We start from the raw sequence: 21,787 nt of genomic DNA on the forward strand, positions 1-21,787 counted from the left end.
AATAAATAGCTAAAGCGTCACTTATTTGCTACTTCTGATATTTTTTTGATCGTACATAGAGTTTAGGGTACCCAAATCCGCCCCTCTTCCTCCTACCCCTTACTTCCGTTACGCTTCAATTAGCACCATCCACTGTACTACGTAAGCCAGAGAAAGCCAAGCGCGCAGCGAACATTACGTCTTACCTTCAAAGGTTCTGTTTTTGCATCCAGTGCTTCCTACGGTCCACTGGGGCAACGAATAACCGTGAGAGTTAAAATGGTTTTTACGCAGATGCTCCGTACTTCTATTACAGTCACTCACGTCATGGGATTTTGTTTACGTTTCTATGGAAACGTCTTAGTGTTGCCGCTGTTTTATGCGACTATAGTTGTCAATGAGTGCCACTTACAAGCTGACGACAGCGCTATCATTTATCAAGGATCTTCTCTCTCCAAAGAGAGCTTTAGTATAGGCATCGGTCAAAGATGACGTTAGCACATTCACTACCTTTACATTACATCAAAACTGCGTAGGGTCTTACATCACATCAGCCGATTGAATTTTACTTTAGAATTTATTGAATGCTTCTGGGTTTGCTCATTAGCTTTTATTTAATAAAGATTTAGGTTTGTTTAAATCTTTTATAAGGATCTCTTTCCTTTCATAGTAACATTGATAATGGCTACTGAACCTAGAATGGCCCTTCCAGTCTCCCACAACTTTGGTTGGCACACGCTCGTCCAAAGCGTGTAATTCACTACTTTTATTCGTTGGTACCCGATACCTTCAATCAAAGAACCGAATGTTTCACGTTGATTTCTCATACAACTTACAATTTACCGTATGTCCTAAGCAGAATACCTTTCCAACGATTCTTAAGATATATTTGAACACCAACAAATTTGTTTTGCGTGGCCACCAACCGCAGCAAGCACAAATATGCTTGTTTTGTAAATAAAATCGCCTTTTCCTGCTGCCACTTATTTTATTTTTCCCACACGCGTTTCGCCTTTTTCGTGCTCTAAGGCATCACAGTGGATTCTGTAACTGTACAGATTTATTATTTTTAGATTATCAAACAGTTCACGTCGCAATTTTTTGTGTAAAACAGTAATTACTTACTATTTTCTGTGATCTGCGTTTCCTCTATATGGTCTGGAGGTCGCACTACCATTTTATTAGCGGTATAAAAGCACGCTTTTGAGTTCCGACCTTTTGCACAATGTTCACCATTTTTCTTCTTCTTTTCTGTGGTGTAGTATTATACCGAGTGACAAAAGAATAATAGTACGCCAAAGAAAGAGAAACATTGTGAACAGAACTCAAAATTGTGCTTATATGTCGGTAATAAAGTGATAGTGCGTCCTCAATACCAGATGAGAGGAAACGCGGATCACGGCAAATGGTAATTAATTACTTTTTTACATAAAAATCAAGACGTGAACTGTTTGATAATCTAAAAATAACTAAACTGTATCGTTATAGAACCCACTGATGATGCCTTTGCGCGAGAAAAAGGCGAAACGCGCCTAGGAAAAATAAAGTAAGTGGCAGCAGGAAAAGCCTGTTTTATTTACAGAACAAGTGTATTTGAACACTTTTATTAAGCAACATTATAGCAGCCTTGTGGAATTTTTTTCCCTCTGTTATATTAATTTAAGAGAAAATTTCCAGTTTTTTCGTCAAAAGCAGATTTAAGAAATTACTCACACGAGTCGGTTCTCTGTTTGGGGGTATTTTTATGATAAAATGTCCTTTACAGTATCACACCAGTCACTGCTCCTGAAACTGACGTATGATGTGTCTTCTACTCGTCCCAGGAATGTTGCGACAAACTTCGAGGGATTGCATTGGATGTTTTGAGGAACAAATTGAGAATAGGAACCCGTGTCATTGCATGTAATTCACCGACGCTACAGAGCGTCGAAGTTACAGATGCCAGTGTCTACCATTCGCAGTGTTGCTTATTACCCAGTGATCGCGATTGATTGCCACGATCGTGAGTGGAGAAGATGGAGCTAGCTGTTGGATAGAAACGCCTTGTGTCCTGTGTAAGTGATGCTCTGTTGCCTCGCTGGATAATGGTATAGGACAGTTTTCCATCCGCAGTTCATTTTTCTTTTGTATACCAAAAAACTTTGATGATTTTAGAGTGTTCCAAGGTGCACCCGCAGTTAATTAATAAAAAATTAACCCTCCCCTTCTCTGATCTGCCTGCTATAATCCCTCCGAATGCTCGTACAGCATATTTTTTGATTAACGGGCGTGTCTTCTGCACGCCTGACGTATTAATGAAGGCTCTACAATTTTCCACCTGATAGCGAAGGCCAAGGAATCTGTATTCGAGATTACCTGGAAATCGTTTAAGCTTTTAGTTTAAACCCTTCAGCTGGCTCCACGACTGTAAACTGCAATCATTTCTGGAAATGACAATGCAAAAATTTAAATCCATTTTTCCAAATAACTCTGAGGCTAGCTTTTTTCTTTAGTCCATCGAGGCGCCTATGAAACCTCGGCGTCGACAAGAAGTTAAACAATTTTACTTTCACTGTTTTGGCTAGTAGTTATTAATCTCATACACAGGATAAACATTCAGCTGCAGGTCACGTAAGACATATCAGCGTATTTCCCTTGCTAAGAATACGGTAGTTTTTCAGTTACCTGTTAAGTTAAGGAAGCGTACCATTTGTTTCTCCTAAACATATTGTCTCTCATTTCATACTCCTGCACAAGCTATCTTTCAGATATTTTAAAATCACGCGTGGTACATTAAGATGTAATTATAGACAACCACTTTTTTGTTTTTTACTTATTGAAACATCTAATGCAGTATTTTTTCTGTATTTAGAACTATTTTGCGCTTGTTCGATCTCGCCGGCCGGAGTAGCCGAGCTGTTCTAGGTGCTTCAGTCTGGAACCGTGCGACCGCTACGGTCGCAGGTTCGAATCCTGCCTCGGGCATGGATGTGTGTGATGTCGTAAGGTTAGTTAGGTTTAAGTAGTTCTAAGTTCTAGCGGACTGATGACCTCAAATGTTAAGTCCCATAGTGCTCAGAGCCATTTTTTTGTTCGATTTCTTAATTGAATATTTGTTCAGATCAATTCCTGTAACGCGTCGTTTGAGAAACTTCTAAAGTTGCATCTCATATTATTCCTCATTTGGTTAACACACAGTGTCAAGATTGATTGCTTAAGCTCACTTTTCAAAGTATATGTATCGATAACTCTTCCATTACATCCATTACAACGTAATGCATTCGGCCCCTCGGTAGAACGTCGACTAGGTCCAAATCAGGGTTAGTTGGCCAAATACATGCCTTTTCTGATATCATACGTGAAAAGCAGAATTTGTTTCTATTTAATCTAAGCTACTGAACCAAATTTGCCTGTCACTAGGGCATTATTGTGTTCAAAGCACTTAATTACATTTAAACGTACAATAAATTCCAGAATTTTGCAACGGATAAACATATGTGGTGTTTTATACTGCCTTTCTGAGTGTATCACTGCCATCTCTCTTAATCACACGCACCATCTGTTATTTGAAGGACATTTTGTATGTTATAGTTTAACAGTGGAACTGAATCTGCAGATATATTTATATAGAACCTAGCAGAGATTGTACGTGTCTCCGGAACCTCGCTCAATATCTTCGATTTCGGCTGTATGCAACAATACCAGTTCTGATATCTGCATGGCTCATCTTTAGGGTTGTAGGACAATTGAACGACGCCAGTATTGATAGATTTTAGATGGTAAAGCATAATTTGAACCAGAGTAATCATGCTTTTGTTTTGAAGTTTCCCTCAGCGGGTATAAAGGTACTATATCTTATGATGCCGAGAGCCTCAAAATGTGAGAACTTTACGTAGTGTCGTGTTATGATAGTCATTCATAGCTTCATACATTAAGATTTGGTAGCTAATGTTGCTGTTAATACATGGGTAACTGCAGTTCAGCACTGATACTTACACTTATTTCGCAACATGTATCCATAATATAACACCTGGGTGTGCCTACGTATTCTTTAATGTCCCTGAAATCTTTAAATACCTAATTAGGGACATAGTTTGTCAAAATGGGAGCAAACAGTTCTCTGAATATGCTTCACATTATGTCTTGACAAAGCTAAATACATCTATCTTCTGACAGGTAAGACATGATCATTTTCATTTCATATTGCTTTGTTGAATGTTCATTCAAATGAACGATCTTACATTATTATTGGCAGAATAAGTAACCAGATCCGTAAATCGTATTTTCAACATAAGTGGTCCACAGAAATACACGTTTTAATCATATTTCAGTGATCATCTTTAGAGTGATTTGGCAGAAAATTTTGTCTCGTTCGTCACTCAGAATGTTGTAATTTCTGCGAAATTGCTAGAATGTGAAGAACTAATCAAACCAACACGTAATAATTGACGTAAGTAGGAGTTTGTGAATGTATATTAAGTGATAAGTTGTAAAATCAAGTTTCGTAGCCGGCAATAGTAGTAATCTTTGCTTTAGATAACGTAAGAATCCACACATGCTTTGGGTCCAAGTTTTAAATCTTTGTCGCATTTATTTTTTCGCTATCCACATTACGCAAATTGCAAAAAGCATTATGACCATTCTTCATTCTCCAATCTGATGCAGCCTATGTGAAAGTGAACTGGGAGAGATACTTTTATGATGTACTAATACTACATATGTATGTGTATTCCGGGTTCTTCTCCCAAATCCTTGGATCAGTTTCAACCAAATTTTTGATTTATAAAGAACTGGGCATTATGAGCCCAACCATGGGCATGACACTGTTCCTCCCCTGGCTTTCATGCATTCATTGATTCGGTTGGGAAGGGTTTCGAATTGCCATCATATCCACTCCTGAGGCACGCTGATGCACAACTGTTGTAACTGGTGCCTAATACCAGAGATATTGGCACTGTGACTGAGTTGACGTCCAAGCTGCTGCGACATGTTTTATTGGGGACAGATCTGGAGATTTTGTCCAAATGGTCCATAGAGACACGTTTCATGCGTGGACGATCATTGTCCTGAACGAAATTTTCACTCTGCAACGGAGTGTGCGCTAAAACGAAACTTCCTGGCAGATTAAAACCGTGCGCTGGAGCGGGAACTTTGCCTTTCGCGGGCAAGTGATCTACCAACTGAGATACCCAACCACGACACTCGAGCTGTCCTCACAGCTTTACTTTCGCCATTACCTTGTCTCCTATCTTGCACTGTCCTGTTGCGAAATGGCACCTCGATACCGTTATATGAGATGTAACACATGAGGACTCTGGATGTTTGCGGCATACCTCCGTGCCGTCGGGGTTCACTAACAGCAGTGACTTGAAATCTTACCTTACAGCTCCATTAACATGATGCCTGATGAGATGTGGTCGACCAGAACCTTGATGATGAGAATGTCTGCCCTCACGTTTCCAAGCAGTCCAACATGGGGCCACTGTCACATTTGAATGTCCCACCACAGTTCGACCAAAGTAAGATTCACAGTGAGGCCCCTGTCAAAATCTGTCATGTGCCGTCTCACATGAGTATGTGGCAACTCCACGCCCTTGAGACATTGCAGGGCAGTCTCACTTCTGATTCGGTGTTACGCCACTTCATGTTCTTAGGGAAGATGATGTTTATTACGATTTGACTTCACACATCATGATGAGACGGTGGACAGTAGTTACTGCTCTTGCTTGCATGCTCTAGGGAATGAATAACGGTAAGGTTTACCTGCGTTCACAGGAATAGGGTGCCGATTAAAACGACTGCATTAAAAGTGCACGGCGACAGTGGGCCAAGGGAAGTGCGTTTTTTTCTGTGGAACCTGTGTGGAAACATTTCCGGATGGATGAATTGTGCAGACACTTTGGTTTGCGCTGGTCGGTCGGCATCCACGTCCAGGTAGACCAGGGCCGGCCAGAAATTGTGCACGCGTGCGGTGCTCCTGCACGTCTGCAACTTCCGGGCCACAGCGTGCACCCCGCAGCCGTCAGCGTTCATGTAGTGCATGTTTCTACGCACAGATGTCGCTTTATCCACTTGCTGGGATACTCTGTACCGGCGCATTCTAGTGCTCTTTCCACAGCTTGCAAGTCAACCATGGGAAGGTATTTCGCGTATTAAACATTTAAAATACTGTAACAGTCTACTCATAGAGACGTCTACTTTTATGTTAACAGTTTAACGCGGTAAGACAAGTAATACAGTTAACAACCGTGGGTTTTTATTAAGGCAGCTTGACTGACGGCACGTAAACACGCGTAATGTTTTTGATTTAGTATTTAAGAAAGAGAGCACTTATTCATGAGTTCAAATAACATTAAACTGATGCAAGGTTCCTATAACTAATTCTCAGTGGCCTCAGTTACACCCACATAATTTCTGTCTCCCGCCAAAATCCGGCATCTTGACTGACGTCACAGCCGCCATCTTGGATGACGTCATCGCCGCCATCTTGGATAACGGTACTTTGGTGCCGTATCCCCCTTGTTCCAATACTAACAAATCGTTGGAAGTCCCCTGCAAAGGGATACTGAGCCATGCGGCCTCAGTAGCCGTCCATAGTTGAGAAAGTGTTGCTGCTGTAGGGTTTTGTGTACGAACTCACCTCTCCATTATGTCCCATAAATGTTCCACGAGATTCACGTTCGCTCGAATTGTCCAGAACGTTCTTCACACCAATCACGAAAACTTGTGCCCCGGTGACATCGTTGTTTGCGAACATGAAGTCAGTCAATGTAAGTGGTCTCAAAGTAGCCGAACATAACTACATTACTGGACATTAAAATTGCTACACCACGAAGATGACGTGCTACAGACGCGAAATTTAACCGACAGGAAGAAGATGCTGTGATATGCAAATGATTAGCTTTTCAGACCATTCACACAAGGATGGCACCGGTGGCGACACCTACAACGTGCTGACATGAGGAAAGTTTCCAACGGATCTTTCATACACAAACAGCAGTTGACCGGCGTTGCCTGGTGAAACGTTCTTGTGATGCCTCGTGTAAGGAGCAGAAATGCGTACCATCACGTTTCCGACTTTGATAAAGGTCGGATTGTAGCCTATCACGGTTACGGTTTATCGCATCGAGACATTGCTGCTCGCGTTGGTCGATATCCAATGACTGTTAGCAGAATATGGAATCGGTGGGTTCAGGAGGGTAATACGGAATGCCGGCTGGATCCCAACGGCCTTGTATCACTAGCAATCGAAATGAGAGGCATCTTATCCGCATGGCTGTAACAAATCGTGCAGCCACGTCTCGATCTCTGAGTCAACAGATGGGGACGTTTGCAAGACAACAACCATCTGCACGAACAGTTCGTCGACGTTTGCAGCAGCATGGGCTATCAGCTCAGAGACCATGGCTGCGGTTGCCCTTGACGCTGCATCAAAGACAGGAGCGCCTGCGATGGTGTACTCAACGACGAACCTGGGTGCACGAATGGCAAAACGTCATTTTTTCGGATGAATCCAGGTTCTGTTTACAACATCATGATGGTCGCATCCGTGTTTGGCAACATTGCGGAAAACGCGCATTGGAAGCATGTATTCGGCACCGCCATACTGGCGTATCACCCGGCGTGATGGTATGGGGTGCCATTGTTTACACGTCTCGGTCACCTCTTGTTCGCATTGACGGCACTTTGAACGGTGGACGTTACATTTCAGATGTGTTACGACCTGTGGCTCTACCCTTCATTCGATCCCTGCGAAACCCTACATTTCAGCAGGATAATGCACGACCGCATGTTGCAGGTCCTGTACGGACCTTTCTGGATACAGAAAATGTTCGACTGCTGCCCTGGCCAGCACGTTCTCCAGATCTCTCACCAATTGAAAACGTCTGGTCAATGGTGGCCGAGCAACTGGCTCGTCACAATACGCCAGTCACTACTCTTGATGAACTGTGGTATCGTGTTGAAGCTGCATGGACAGCTGTACCTGTACACGCCAACCAAGCTCTGTTTGACTCATTGACCAGGCGTATCAAGGCCGTTATTCTACATCTACATCTACATTTATACTCCGCAAGCCACCCTACGGTGTGTGGCGGAGGGCACTTTACGTGCCACTGTCATTACCTCCCTTTCCTGTTCCAGTCGCGTATGGTTCGCGGGAAGAACGACTGTCTGAAAGCCTCCGTGCGCGCTCTAATCTCTCTAGTTTTACATTCGTGATCTCCTCGGGAGGTATAAGTGGGGGGAAGCAATATATTCGATACCTCATCCAGAAACGCACCCTCTCGAAACCTGGCGAGCAAGCTACACCGCGATGCAGAGCGCCTCTCTTGCAGAGTCTGCCACTTGAGTTTGTTAAACATCTCCGTAACGCTATCATGGTTACCAAATAACCTTGTGACGAAACGAGCCGCTCTTCTTTGGATCTTCTCTATCTCCTCCGTCAACCCGATCTGGTACGGATCCCACACTGATGAGCAATACTCAAGTATAGGTCGAACGAGTGTTTTGTAAGCCACCTCCTTTGTTGATGGACTACATTTTCTAAGGACTCTCCCAATGAATCTCAACCTGGTACCCGCCTTACCAACAATTAATTTTATATGATCATTCCACTTCAAATCGTTCCGCACGCATACTCCCAGATATTTTACAGAAGTAACTGCTACCAGTGTTTGTTCCGCTATCTCATTTTTTCTCATTGCTCTAAGAAAGCTGGCACGTCATGCTACAATAAAGGATCCTTCTTTACGACTAGAGGTGCTTGTTCTGGGTACTGATTTCTCAGGATCTATGCACCCAAATTGCGTGAAAATGTAATCACATGTCAGTTCTAGTATAATATATTTGTCCAATGAATACCCATTTATCTTCTGCATTTCTTCTTGGTGCAGCAATTTTAATGGCCAGTAGTGTATTTCCAGTCAATGATACCTTCAGCTGGACCAGAGGACCCAATCCATTGCCTGTAAGCACAGCACCAACATTATGGTGCCACCACTAGCTTGCACCGTGGCTTGTTGGCACCATGGGTCCATGACTTCACGGAGTCGAACCCTACCGTCAGCTCTTAACAACTGAAATCGGGACTCGTCTGACCAGGCCAACGTTTTCCAGTCGTCTAGGGTCCTATCGATATGGTGACGGGCTCAGGAGAGGAGCTGCGTTAACGCCAAATTTCGCAGCCCTGACCTAACGGATACGCTCGTCGTACGTCCCACACTGATTTCCGTGGTTATTTCACGCAGTATTGTTTGTCTGTTAGCAGTGAAAACTCTAAAAGTTCAAATAAATCTATTATCTGCGTCAGTCATTCTTTTTATTTCATCCCACAACCCGTTTGGAGAGTATAAACACTCTGTTCAGTTTTAACAATGATATTCTGTTGTATCATTGTTAGCTGGTCGCAGCCAGTTGTTTGTTGTGCTTGTTACGCCGCTTTCACACTATACGGTTTTGACCGTACGGCAAAAAGCCGTACGAGTTTTAGCCGTGCCTGCGTTGCTTTCACATTACACGGCTTTTTGACGTGACCAGTTGTTGGTGTCTATTCAGTTTGCTTAATGTGTGTATCAAGATGAACCGTAAACGAGTTGTTGCTTTGTGGTTGCTTCATCGTCGCCGCAAAAGAAAAGGTCGTCTTTTGTGGGTACACCCCATTAACCAGAGAAGAGACGAAGTGGGTTTATTTTATACACTCTTTGAAGATTTGAGGAACGACGGAAATAAATTCTTTAACTATTTCCGAATGTCTATTACCTCGTTTGACGAATTACATAGAAAACTAAAGGATGTGTTACAACGACAAAACACACAATTCCGCAATTGCATCCAACCTGTTCAAATGCTGGCTATCACGTTAAGGTAATTTAATACATAAAAACTAGTTCTGTTTATTTACTTATTTATTTGTGTTTTACATTTTTATTACGCTCAGATTATGAAGTAGAAAAGTCAATATCAATATCAGCAGTTGAAACCAAAGAGTTTGTAGCAGGACTGACTGTACTGTCACTTTGTGGCGACAGGCTCTCTGCAAAAACGTTGTAGAACTGCGTTGTTGATGGTGGGCCTTCATGGCTACTTGTGGAAGGCGAAGGGTATGGTGGTGGCACTTTATTAATTCGTTGATAAGAACTGCGACCTTGAGAAGTCTGTAATGGTTGTTCGAGAAAAGTAGTTGGGTTTGGTGCAGCTGGAGGAGGACGAATCTGATGCGTATGGTAAGAGGATATTGGAGCAGCATTTTCCATAGGTGAATAAGAATAAGCTTGAAATCTATTATTATAGGGCATGGGAGGTGTGTAATGGGTAAATGGAGGAGGTTGAGCTGTCAATATATTTCTCCTTTCATATATATTTTCTATAACTTTGAGGACTCCCATCTGAAACTGAAGATAATCCTGTTCATCAAATTTTTCCAGATGAGGCTTCAGACTAAGTAAAAATGACATTTTGCTGCAAGGTTTGTCTTCTTCCAGAGCTCGTAATATTTTCATTTCGATTGCATCAGGTTTTCTATGTTTTCTGTTTGTATGGCACTCGCTTTTGGATGTTTGTTGTGTGGGTGCTGTATCAAATGGCCCAGAAACATTCTCAGTATTTTCGACGGAGCCCTGCGTTTCTATATCTTCTTCCAGTCTGGCGGTGCGTTCCGATTGAAAACTGTCCTCCGTCTCTCGAGCATCATACAGCTTTTTTAGAAACTGCAGCTGATCAGAATATACATACTTTTTCATTTTCTTTGCTGCTGAGCCACTTTTTTTCGCAGCTTGAATTTTTATGTTTGACTTCACAAAGGAGTCTCGTAGATTGGTCCACCTCCGTATTACTTCTATACCTACATCAAAAGAAAACAAAACTGTATGAAAACATTTTAATTTTGTATAGAAAAAAGCAAAACTGTAACAAAAAATGTCCACTGCAAACTAAATGTCACTGATTTTTTTTCGTTTTGTTCAGGTATCTGGCAAGCGGTTGTTCCTTCACTGACTTACATTTCCAGTACAGAATTGGGATTTCTACAGCAAGTAAAGTGGTTAATGATGTATGCACAGCAATTTGGTCATCACTGCGGGAAGAATGTATACAAAGACCGACCAAAGAGGTATGGGAATCAATAGCGGCTGGATTTGAACGTACTGCTAATTTCCCCCACTGCTTAGGAGCGGTGGATGGAAAACATATCCGTCTTACTGCCCCATTTAATAGCGGATCAATGTACTTCAATTACAAAGAATACTTTTCTGTGGTTCTGATGGCTGTAGCGGATTCCAACTACAGGTTCATTTATGTCGACGTAGGAAGTTATGGCAAAGACTGTGACTCTTCAGTGTTCAGACGGTCCAGTTTATGGAAGTCAATAGAAAGTAATTCCCTGGAATTTCCAGACGTCCAATGTCTGCCTGGTACGGAAGGTCCAAAAGTACCCTACTTCTTCGTGGGAGACGCAGCATTTGGCCTACACACGCATTTGCTCCGGCCTTTTGGGGGAACAAACTTGACAGTTGAGAAACGTGTATTTAATTACCGTTTGTGCAGAGCAAGGAGGTATGTGGAATGTGCTTTTGGCATCCTCACCAATAAGTGGCGGTTGTTTCACCGACCTTTAAATGTTCATCCAGATTTTGCAGTAAAAATGGTTAAAGCTTGCATTGTTTTACACAATTTTGTACGTCAGAGAGATGGATTTATAATTGAAGACACCACATCCTTCACTGGTTTGGAAGACTTAGCCCAAGATGCCAACATAAGAGGAGGACTGACAGCCAACGCCATAAGGAACACTCTTTGTAAATATTTTATGACAAATGCTGGAAGCGTGTCATGGCAGATGTCAAAGATATAAATTAACAAGCCTTTTCCTTTTTGTAGATTGTTTGTGAAAGCCTGCGACTGTATAGTAAATAGTTTTCTTTATAAATAAATTACTGCTACCACTCACGTTTTTAATCGTTTTGTTTATATTTTGTACGACGCGTTTCGGGAAATAATTCCGATCTTCAAGTGCGTTTTTTTCTCTAAGTTTTCATTATGTGTAGTGTTTTTTTATTTGTGAGGTCTTGTGCGTGTTTCTCTTATAAATTACAGTAAAGAAAACAGAATGCAAGACCTGACACATAAAAAGACACCACACATGATGAAAACTTAGAGAAAAACGCACTTAAGGATGGGAATTATTTCCCGAAACGCGTCGTGCAAAATATAAACAAAACAAAAAAAACGTGACTGGTAGCAGTAATTTACTTATAAACAAACGATTTACTTTTAGAATAAAATTTATAACGTTAAATAAAAACTGTTTAAAACGTATTAAATGTAATATTAATATATTAAATAAATACTTACCAAACGCATTTTTATCTTTGTCTTCCATCTCATCAAAATCTTGCTTCAGTGCTACGCAAACTTCCCGCCAAGCATTCTTTGTAGCAATACGATCTCTATACGCATCTAGAGTTTTGTCCCACAGAACAGGTCTTACTTCCACCAAGGTTATCAAAAGTTCAGTATCAATTTCATCCATTCTTCTACACTTTTCAGTAAACAAGAATAAACACAAATGAATAAAACGACACTACAACGAACTAGTCGACGCCGTACGGCTCAAAACCGTCCAGTGTGAAAGCATGCACTTAGTCACGTAGGCCACTGTTGTCGAACTTGCCGTACGGCGACCGTCTGTTGTAGTGGCAAGACACGGCTGCAGCACGGCACGGCAGCGGCATTTTGCCGTCGCCGTATAATGTGAAAGGCGCCATACATTTCTTCACACCTACAGCCGTACGGCTTTTTGCCGTACGGTCAAAACCGTATAGTGTGAAAGCGGCGTTAGCGTAATATGGCGCTAAGATTATAAGTTTTCAAAGGTAATAGGGTTAATTACGATCTGCTCCAGTGCACAGAACCATACAGTTCGTCAGCTACCAAAAATGTGAGGCTATCACTGTTTCACCTGTAGACTAGAGTGTGAAGCCTCGAAACGTGTCATGGGTTGAAGTAAAAAGAGTGACTGACGCAGATAACTTTTTATTTGAACTTTTATTGTCATATACAATCGCAGTTCTTTACAACGGTTCAACATGGACGACGTAAAGTACTGACAATTCTGCGCAAATACTGCTGCTTTTGGTCGTTAAGTGAAGGCCATCGGCCACTGTGTTGTCCGTGGTGAGAGGTAATGCCTGAGATTTGGTATCCGCGGCACATTCTTGACACTGTGTATTTCGGAATGCTGAGTTCCCTAACGATTTCCTAAATGGAATGTCCCATACGTTTAGCTCCAACCGCCAATCCGCGATCAATATAACGTCGGAAACCTTTTCACTTGAGTCACTTGAGTACAAATGACGGCTCCGCCAATGTACTGTCCTTTTATACCTTGCGTACTCAATACTACCGCCATCTGTATATGTGACTATCGCCACCCAACGACTTTTGTCACCTTCGTCGAACGCGTGGCGTTACAGGCTTATTGTTGCCTCTGGGAACCCCCAACCACAAAAATCCTAGTCACTCCACACAACCCGAATTGTAAGGTACAGGGGGAGCGAAATTTCAAGCCATCCGATTTGTCGAAAAAATTGTTTCATGTAGATGAAGAAAAGCTACATCCGTCGCTGTATTTACTTTCTCAGTAACACTTTCACTATTTCCGGATTCGCGCGCGTTCTCCGCTATGCACTCTTTCTCATTCGATGTTGAGGAAACGATTCGGCGAGAAAATACTCGTATTATGTTTCCACGTCGTATGGCCACACGTCGCAGCTTGATAATGAACTTATTTTCTTTTCGTTATGACCGATAGATATTGTCATGTTTCAAACTGAAGTACGACACCGCTCATACTTTGAAAAATTTCTAGTAAATTAGATAGTCACTGGACCCAGTTTACAGTTGTTGCGTTTTATGCTAGCCGTTACTGTGTACGAAATGTAGCTACATATCGAAACTGAAACTTCCTGGCAGATTAAAACTGTGTTCCGGACCGACACTCGAACTCGGGACTTTTGCCTCTCGCGGGCAAGTAAATTTGTGAGGACGGGGCGTGAGTCGTGCTTGGGTAGCTCAGTTGGTAGAGTACTTGCCCGCGAAAGGCAAGTTCACAGCACGCTTAGCTAAAGCGGCAGTTGTAAAGTGCTGAGGTTATACATAAATGAACGAATAAATTCGTAATATAAGTAACGTTCGATTCTCGGTCCGGCACACAGTTTTAATCTGCCAGGAAGTTTCATATCAGCGCACACTCCGCTGCAGAGTGAAAATCTCATTCTGGAAATATAGAAATTGTTTTTAATCTGTTGTGCTGTGTGCGGAGCTGGCTCGTGTATCTCCTCTCCGTATGCTGCAGATACAAACCTAAGCTGGAAGTGAAAGAAAAACATAACGAAATGAAAAGACGCCGGGAGTCGTCAGCTAATGACGCTGACTGAATGTTTTTCCAAGTCTACGCTGCCTGGTTTTGGGAAATATTGTTACCCATATTGTTCTGTTCACAACGTTACTTATATTACGAATTTATTTGTTCATTTATGTATAACCTCTTGACTTTAGAACTGCCGCTTTGGCTGAGCGTGATTTGAACTGTTGATATGTTCTACTACTGGTTGTTTCGAATGACACATAAGCGATGTAAGTGCTGGTAACATATTATTCTACAGACAAAGAATCGTAATGAACAAAAGGGAAATAAAAAAACTTCTTTTACGGTCAAACAATGCAGCTGCACATATAGGAAACAATGTTCCTTCGCTTTTAATATATTCTGTAGGAATATATTCTGTAGGAAATGAAAAAAAAGTAAAATAAAATAAAATAAAACTGTTTTCTTACTAGCTAATAACTGACGCGAACGTGTATTACATTTGCTATTAATGCTTCATAGAGAAGCGTACGAAATTAAAACAAAACTATTGTTTTACAATATAATAAGCGGAATTGGGTTTAATACCACAGTTGTAGGCTTCGTAGAACCTATCTCATTTTTTCTCATTGCTCTAAGAAAGCTGGCACGTCATGCTACACTGTCCTCCGTCTCAACCACAAATGTTCTATATATACAAATATTTTTTTTAAACGGAGCGAATATTTTCAATTTTTTCTCAACAGAATTGAACTGTATTATTCATCAACATTTCTCCATCTGAGCGTACTCTTGGATCACGTATATTTGCGCGATGACTTATCCATTTCAGCAGACGCTAAGAATACACAAGAAGTAATAAAGAACTAGGACAGTAACGTGACTGTACACTGCCGAGCGACGTGCCTCAGTCGTGTACTGTCGAGTATTGTCGGACGCCTTCGCTCACGTCTGTACGTAAACAAAATTTAGTTCTGCGTTCTGTCCTCGACAACTGTAAAATGAACAGGTTCTAACTAACTTGCAAACTAACGAATCTAAAACAAACCCTATAAAAAGGCGAGGTGAGGTAGCGAGTAAATAACCAGACAGGTTGGAGGATTAGGGCACACCATCCAGTCCTTCGCCACGGGAGAGGCGCCTCTATTTATTTCTATGGTCTGTGACCTCAGCCAGTACCGAAATGGTGATGGTAAGTTCCTATGGGACCAAACTGCTGAGGTCATCAGTCCCTACGCTTACCCACTACTTAATCTAACTTAAACTAACTTACGCTAAGGACAACACTACACCGATGCCCGAGGGAGGACTCGAACCTGCGACGGAGGGAGCAGCGTGAACCGTATCAGGACGCCGTAGACCACGCGGCAGACAACCCATAGTCGAACGGGACAAGCCAAGGATAAGGAAGAAGAAGAAGAAGAAGAAGAGGAAGAAGAGGAAGATTTCGCGAAGAGTTTTGTTGGTATATCTTACTTTATTAGATGAAATACTTTCGGCAATTCAGTTAGGTTGGCTACTTGCTACGCTTAGAATCGGAGGCAGATTTCACATCATTTAGTTTCTACATCTACATCTACATCCATATTCCCTAAGCCACCCGACAGTGTGTGGCGGAAGGTACTTTGAGTACCTCTATCGATTCTTCCTTCTATTCCAGTCTCGTATTGTTCGGGGAAAGAAAGATTGTCAGTAGGCCTCTGTGTGGGCTTTAATCTCTCTCATTTTATCCTCATGGTCTCTTCGCGGGATATACGTAGGAGGGAGCAATATACTGCTTGACTCCTCGGTGAAGGTATGTTCTCGAAACTTCAACAAAAGCCAGTACCGAGCTACTGAGCGTCTCTCCTGCAGAGTCTTCCACTGGGCTCTATCTATCATCTCCGTAACGCTTTCGCGATTACTAAATGATCCTGTAACGAAGTGCGCTGCTCTCCGTTGGATCTTCTCTACCTCTTCTATTAAACCTATCTGGTACAGATCCCACACTGGTGAGCAGTATTCAAGCAGTGGGTGAACAAGTGTACTGTAACCTACTTCCTTTGTTTTCGGATTGCATTTCCTTAGGATTCTTGCAATGAATCTCAGTCTGGCATCTGCTTTACCAACGATCAACTTTATATGATCATTCCATTTTAAATCAACCCTAATGCCTACTCCCAGACAATTTATGGAATTAACTGCTTCCAGTTGCTGACCTGCTATATTGTAGCTAAATGCTAAAGGATCTTTCTTTCTATGTATTCGCAGCACATTACACTTGTCTACATTGAAATTCAATTGCCATTCCCTGCACCATGCGTCAATTCGTTGCAGATATTCCTGCATTTCAGTACAATTTTCCTTAGTTACAGCCTCTCGATATACCACAGCATCATCTGCAAAAAGCCTCAGTGAACTTCCGATGTCATCCACAAGGTCGTTTATGTACGAGGGTATTTCGGAAAGTAAAGATACACCGTACGGCAGAGGAAGAGAAGAGTTTTGGCGTGCAAGTTGGCAACACTGGTGTTAACCTTGAACCGTTAGCTTTCTCCTCGCGGTCGTTCGGCAGTTGAACGTTGCTTCTGGTTGGAGTAGGTCGTGTTTAAAATAGCTGCGCCGATTCAGAATTCTGCCAAATGCGAAGTGCGCTCTGTCATACGTTTTCTTCACGCAAAAGGTCAGCGACCAGCGGATAATCACAAAGAAATTGTTTCTGTTTATGGGAACTCATGAATGGACAAAATGTAGCGAAATAGTGTTGTCATTTCTCTGAAGGTAGGACCGATGTTCATGAGGAACAAAGAACAGGTCGGCCATCTGCGATCTCTGATGCCCTTCTTTGGAGAAAAGAGGAAGCAGTCCGTGCGAACAGACGTCTCACATTGAAAGAACTGCTTCAGATCGTACCGGACGTGTCAATGACAACTCTTTATGACGTTGTGACTGTCGAGTTAGGGTACAGGAAATCGTGTGCGCACTGGGTTCCAAAACTGTTAACGGAAGAACACACACACACAAAAAAAGGGTGGGCTTTGCACTCGACTTCCTCACAGGCTATGCTGAAGCAGGTGATGAGTTCCTCGATCACATTGTGATAGGTGACGAGACGTGGGTTTATCACCATACACCTGAATCCAAGCAACAATCAATGCAATGGCGCCGTTCGAATTCACAGAAAGCCGAGAAATGCAAAACGTCGATTTCAGCGAAGAAAATCATGGCTTCTGTTTTTTGGGACAGACAAGCAATTCTTCTGTTGGAATTTATGCCTCCTGGAACGAGAATTAATGCTGATGCATATTGCCAGACTTTGAAACGTCTTCGAATGGCAATTCAAAAGAAACGCCAGGGAAATGCAGACAAGTGGAGTCCGCTTGCTTCGTGACAACGCTCGGCCTCACACAGCGCTCGTAACCAAAGCACTACTCAAACAATTCAAATGGGATGTATCGGACCATCCGCCATATAGCCCGGACCTTACGCCCACCGACTTCCATGTCTTCCGTCACCTGAAGTCACATCTCGGTGGAAAATCATTCCACGACGATGAAGAGATCAAAGATGAAATTGAAATGTGGTTCCGACAATGGGCGGCAACCTTCTATGACTGTGCGATACAAAAGCGTGTGCACCGACTTAACAAATGTTTGGATAATGGGGGTGATTATGTCGCAAAATAATAAATAACTGACGTTTTCTAAACAAATGTTCTATTTAAGAACTGCGAGCCATTGTATCTTTACTTTTCGAAATGCCCTCGTATATTTGAAACGTCCCCTTTGAAAAATTAATTAATTACTGTGCTGATAAACCTCTTACATTATTTGATTTTCAAACAGCTGAGCAGAACTGAACGTACTCAGACATTTCGCTCTTCACCTATTCTGATCAACACTAAACTGACACACAATATTTTTAGCGCAACGCAATCTGACTTTCAATAATCCCTACAAAAGAATGGCCCTGACTAACAATAATCTGTACCTTTCATCAATCACTTACCTCACAAAAATCTTCGTTACTCGAACTACTGCAATACATCGAGTGCCACTACTGCCAGCTAAATAAAAGATTCAGACTGCTAAAGGCACTAACTACTGATAGGCTTAGTTAGTAAATGAAAGATATTGAAAGAGAACAATGTATTTATCTTAATAGTGTTCAAAAGTCATAATATATATCAGTTCATGACATCCAGTCTTACAAATTTACTGTCTCTGATGGACACACGACCAGATCATCCGCTCTCAAAACTCCGCCATCTCTCTCCCCACATCCACCACTGCTGGCGGCTCACCTCCAACTGCGCAACGCTACGCACTGTTAACAGCCAACTGCCCAACACTGCAATAGCAAATTCCAACAATGCCACCCAGCCACAGACTGCACACAGCACAGCCAGTGTTTCTCATACAGAGCGCCACGTGGCGGTGGCGTTACCAATATAAGAACGTAAACAGCATATTTACATAATGTGATTAGCAACAGTCCTACGACACTGCTCTGCGGCACACCTGTAATCACTCTTGCTTCGGAAGACTTATCTCCATTGAGAATGAGATGCTGCGTTCTGTTATCTAGGAACTCTTCAATCCAAAACATATGCTGTTACTTTGTTCATTAAACGACTGTGGGGAACTGTATCGAACGCCTTGCGGAAGTCAAGGAACACGGGATCTAGTTTGCCACGGACAATAATTTTGTGTGTGAGACAATGTTTTATGTGGAGCAGATAAGCCCGGAAGGCAATGATTACGACGCGGGTGTAATCTGCACGCCGACAACAGGGGCGGCCGGCCGTGGGAGAGCGGCTGGTCTGTGGGGTCCGACGCCGCCGCCGCCGCCGGCCATGAATTATTCAGCGGCCGCCCCCGCAATCCGCGCCGATATTGTCCCGCGCGCCGCGCCGGATACAGCAGCGGCGGCGGCGGCGGCGGCGGCGGCTCGGCGGTGTTTCGCCGTGGGCGGCCACGAGACCTCGCGTGCCTGCGCGGGGCTGTCCGGCGCTTCCGTGGCGCCGCTGGCGGCGGCGGCGGCGGCGGCGGAGGCGGCGTCGGTATGCCAGGCACGCCATAGGCCAGGTGGCGGGACCAGCTAGCTGCGAGACGCGCACTCTGGTCCAAGGGAAACCATATTACGTGACCGTCACAAGGTACCAAGTCGATCAATAGCGGAAGTCGGCGTTCTGACAGACAACGTACGACTCCCATCAAAACTGTCTATCATATAAATATTGCTAGAATGCTTTTCCAACAGCTGTTAAGTAATAGTATAGCTGTACTCGTGTAGCATATTTTTGATTAATGGGCGTGTCCTGTGCACGCCTGACGTATTAATGAAGGTCTTACAATTTTCGACCTGATAGCGAAGGCCAAGAAATCTGTATTCGAGATTACCCGGAAATCATTTAAGCTTTTGGTTTAAACCCTTCAGCTGACTCCAAGACAGTAAACTACAAACAGTTCTGGAAATAACACTGCAAAAATTTAGATCCATTTTTCCAAATACGCCTGAGGCTACCTTTTTTCTTTAGTCCATTCAGGCGCCAATGAAACCTTGGCGCCGACAAGAAGTTAAACAATTTAACTTCCACTCTTTTGGCTAGTACGCAGTTATTAACCTCATATACATGATAAGCATTCAGCTACAGGTCACGTAAGACATTTCAACATATTTCGCAAAAATACGGTAGTTGTTCAGTTACCTCTCACGTTAAGGAAGCCTACCATCTGTTTCTCCTAAGCATAGTGTCTCATTTCATACTCCCGCACAAGATATCTTGTAGATGTTTTAAAATCACGCCAGGTCCATTAAGATGTAATTATGGACAACCACTTTTTTGTTTTTTAATTCGTGAAACATGCAATACAATATTTTTTCTGTATTTAGAACTATTTAGCGCTTGATCGATATCTTAGTTGAATATTTGTGCAGATTAATTGCTGTAACACATGGATACGCGCGTCGTTTGAGAAACTTCTAAGGTTACATCTCATATTATTCCTCATTTGGTTAACACACGAACAATAAATAACACACCACGAGGAAGTTATCCAAATGGGACGGAAATCGATAGAAGTGATGTACTTGCATGAAGAGACAAACAAGTGATTACGGTTTCAGTAAACTGGATGATTTATTCAAGAGAAAGTGCTTCACAAATTCAGCAAGTCAATAACGCGTTGGACCACCTCTGGCCATTATGCAAGCACTTGTTCGGCCTGGCGTTGGCTGAAAAGAGTTCTTGGGTATCCTTCTGAGCGATATCGTGCCAAATTATGTCCAATTGGAGCGTCATAATCCTGAAATGGTTGGAGCAGCCTGCCTATAATGCTCCAAATGTTCTCAGCTGGGGAGAGATCCGGCGAGCTTGCCTACTTTCATTCTCTGCTTTTGTATGGCATCATATTCTGGGGTAATTCATCGTTGAGTAGAAAAGTATTCATTGCTCAAAAACGTGTAATGAGAAACATTGCTGGAGCCCACCCACGGTCATCCTGCAGACATCTACGTATTTAAGGATCTAGGGATCTTCACAATAACCTCACAGTATATATATTCACTTATGAAATTTGTTGTTAATAGTCCAACCCAGTTCAAAAATAATAGCAGTGTGCATAGATATAACACCAGGAGAAAGGATGATCTTCACTATGCAGGGTTAAATCTGACTTTGGCACAGAAAGGGGTAAATTATGCTGCCACAAAACTCTTTGGTCACCTACCAAACAGCATCAAAAGCCTGACAGATAGCCAACTAACATTTAAGAATAAATTAAAAGGATTTCTAGATGACAACTCCTTCTACTCATTGGCTGAATTTTTAGATATAAATTAAGGAAAAAAACAACAACTTAAACATTAGTGTCATGCAATAATTTTGTGTAATGTAATATCTTGTACAGACATCTTTTATTAACCTGACACGTTCCACATCATTACAAAGTGTCGTATTCATGATCTATGGAACAAGTATTAATCTAATCTAATCTGGCCAAGGTAGCGTTTGGCAAGCACGGAGACCACCAGCAAACACTCTCGCCATGTGCGGGCAGACATTATCTTGCTGAAATGTAGGCCAAGAATGGCTTGCCATGAAGGGCAACAAAATGGTGCGCAGAATACAGTCGAGGTTTCGCTGTTCCTCAACGGTGACGCAGCTGACAGTGGGGTGCTACTATGAAATATAAGGCGAGTTCAGTAAGTATTCAGTCCGCAGCTCGTCGTCTTGCGGTAGCGTTCTCGCTTCCCGCACACTGGGTCCCGGGTTCGATTCCTGGCGGGGTCAGGGATTTTTCCTGCCTCGAGATGACTGGGTGTTGTTGTGTCTTCTCCATCATTATTCATCCCTATTGCGGTCGGAGGAAGGCAATGGCAAACCACCTCTGCTAGGACCTTGCCTAGTACAGCGGTGCGGGTCTCCCGCATAGTCCCCTGCGTTGTCTCGAGGAGTATGTTACTTCATCATCAATAAGTATTGAA

The 21,787-nt window shown here is 42.7% G+C and overlaps 1 protein-coding gene across 1 annotated transcript; it reads right to left on the minus strand.

The window, feature by feature from the left end:
* Positions 1-9,896: 9,896 nt before the first annotated feature.
* Positions 9,897-12,484, minus strand: LOC124615604. The gene is made up of 2 exons (XM_047143598.1): positions 12,307-12,484; positions 9,897-10,798 (listed from the first exon to the last, which is right to left on the minus strand). The coding sequence occupies exons 1-2, from the start codon at positions 12,482-12,484 to the stop codon at positions 9,897-9,899; spliced, it is 1,080 nt and encodes a 359-aa protein (XP_046999554.1).
* Positions 12,485-21,787: the final 9,303 nt, after the last annotated feature.

The sequence above is a fragment of the Schistocerca americana genome, chromosome 5 (genome assembly GCF_021461395.2).
Source record: "Schistocerca americana isolate TAMUIC-IGC-003095 chromosome 5, iqSchAmer2.1, whole genome shotgun sequence".
Lineage (NCBI taxonomy): Eukaryota > Metazoa > Arthropoda > Insecta > Orthoptera > Acrididae > Schistocerca > Schistocerca americana.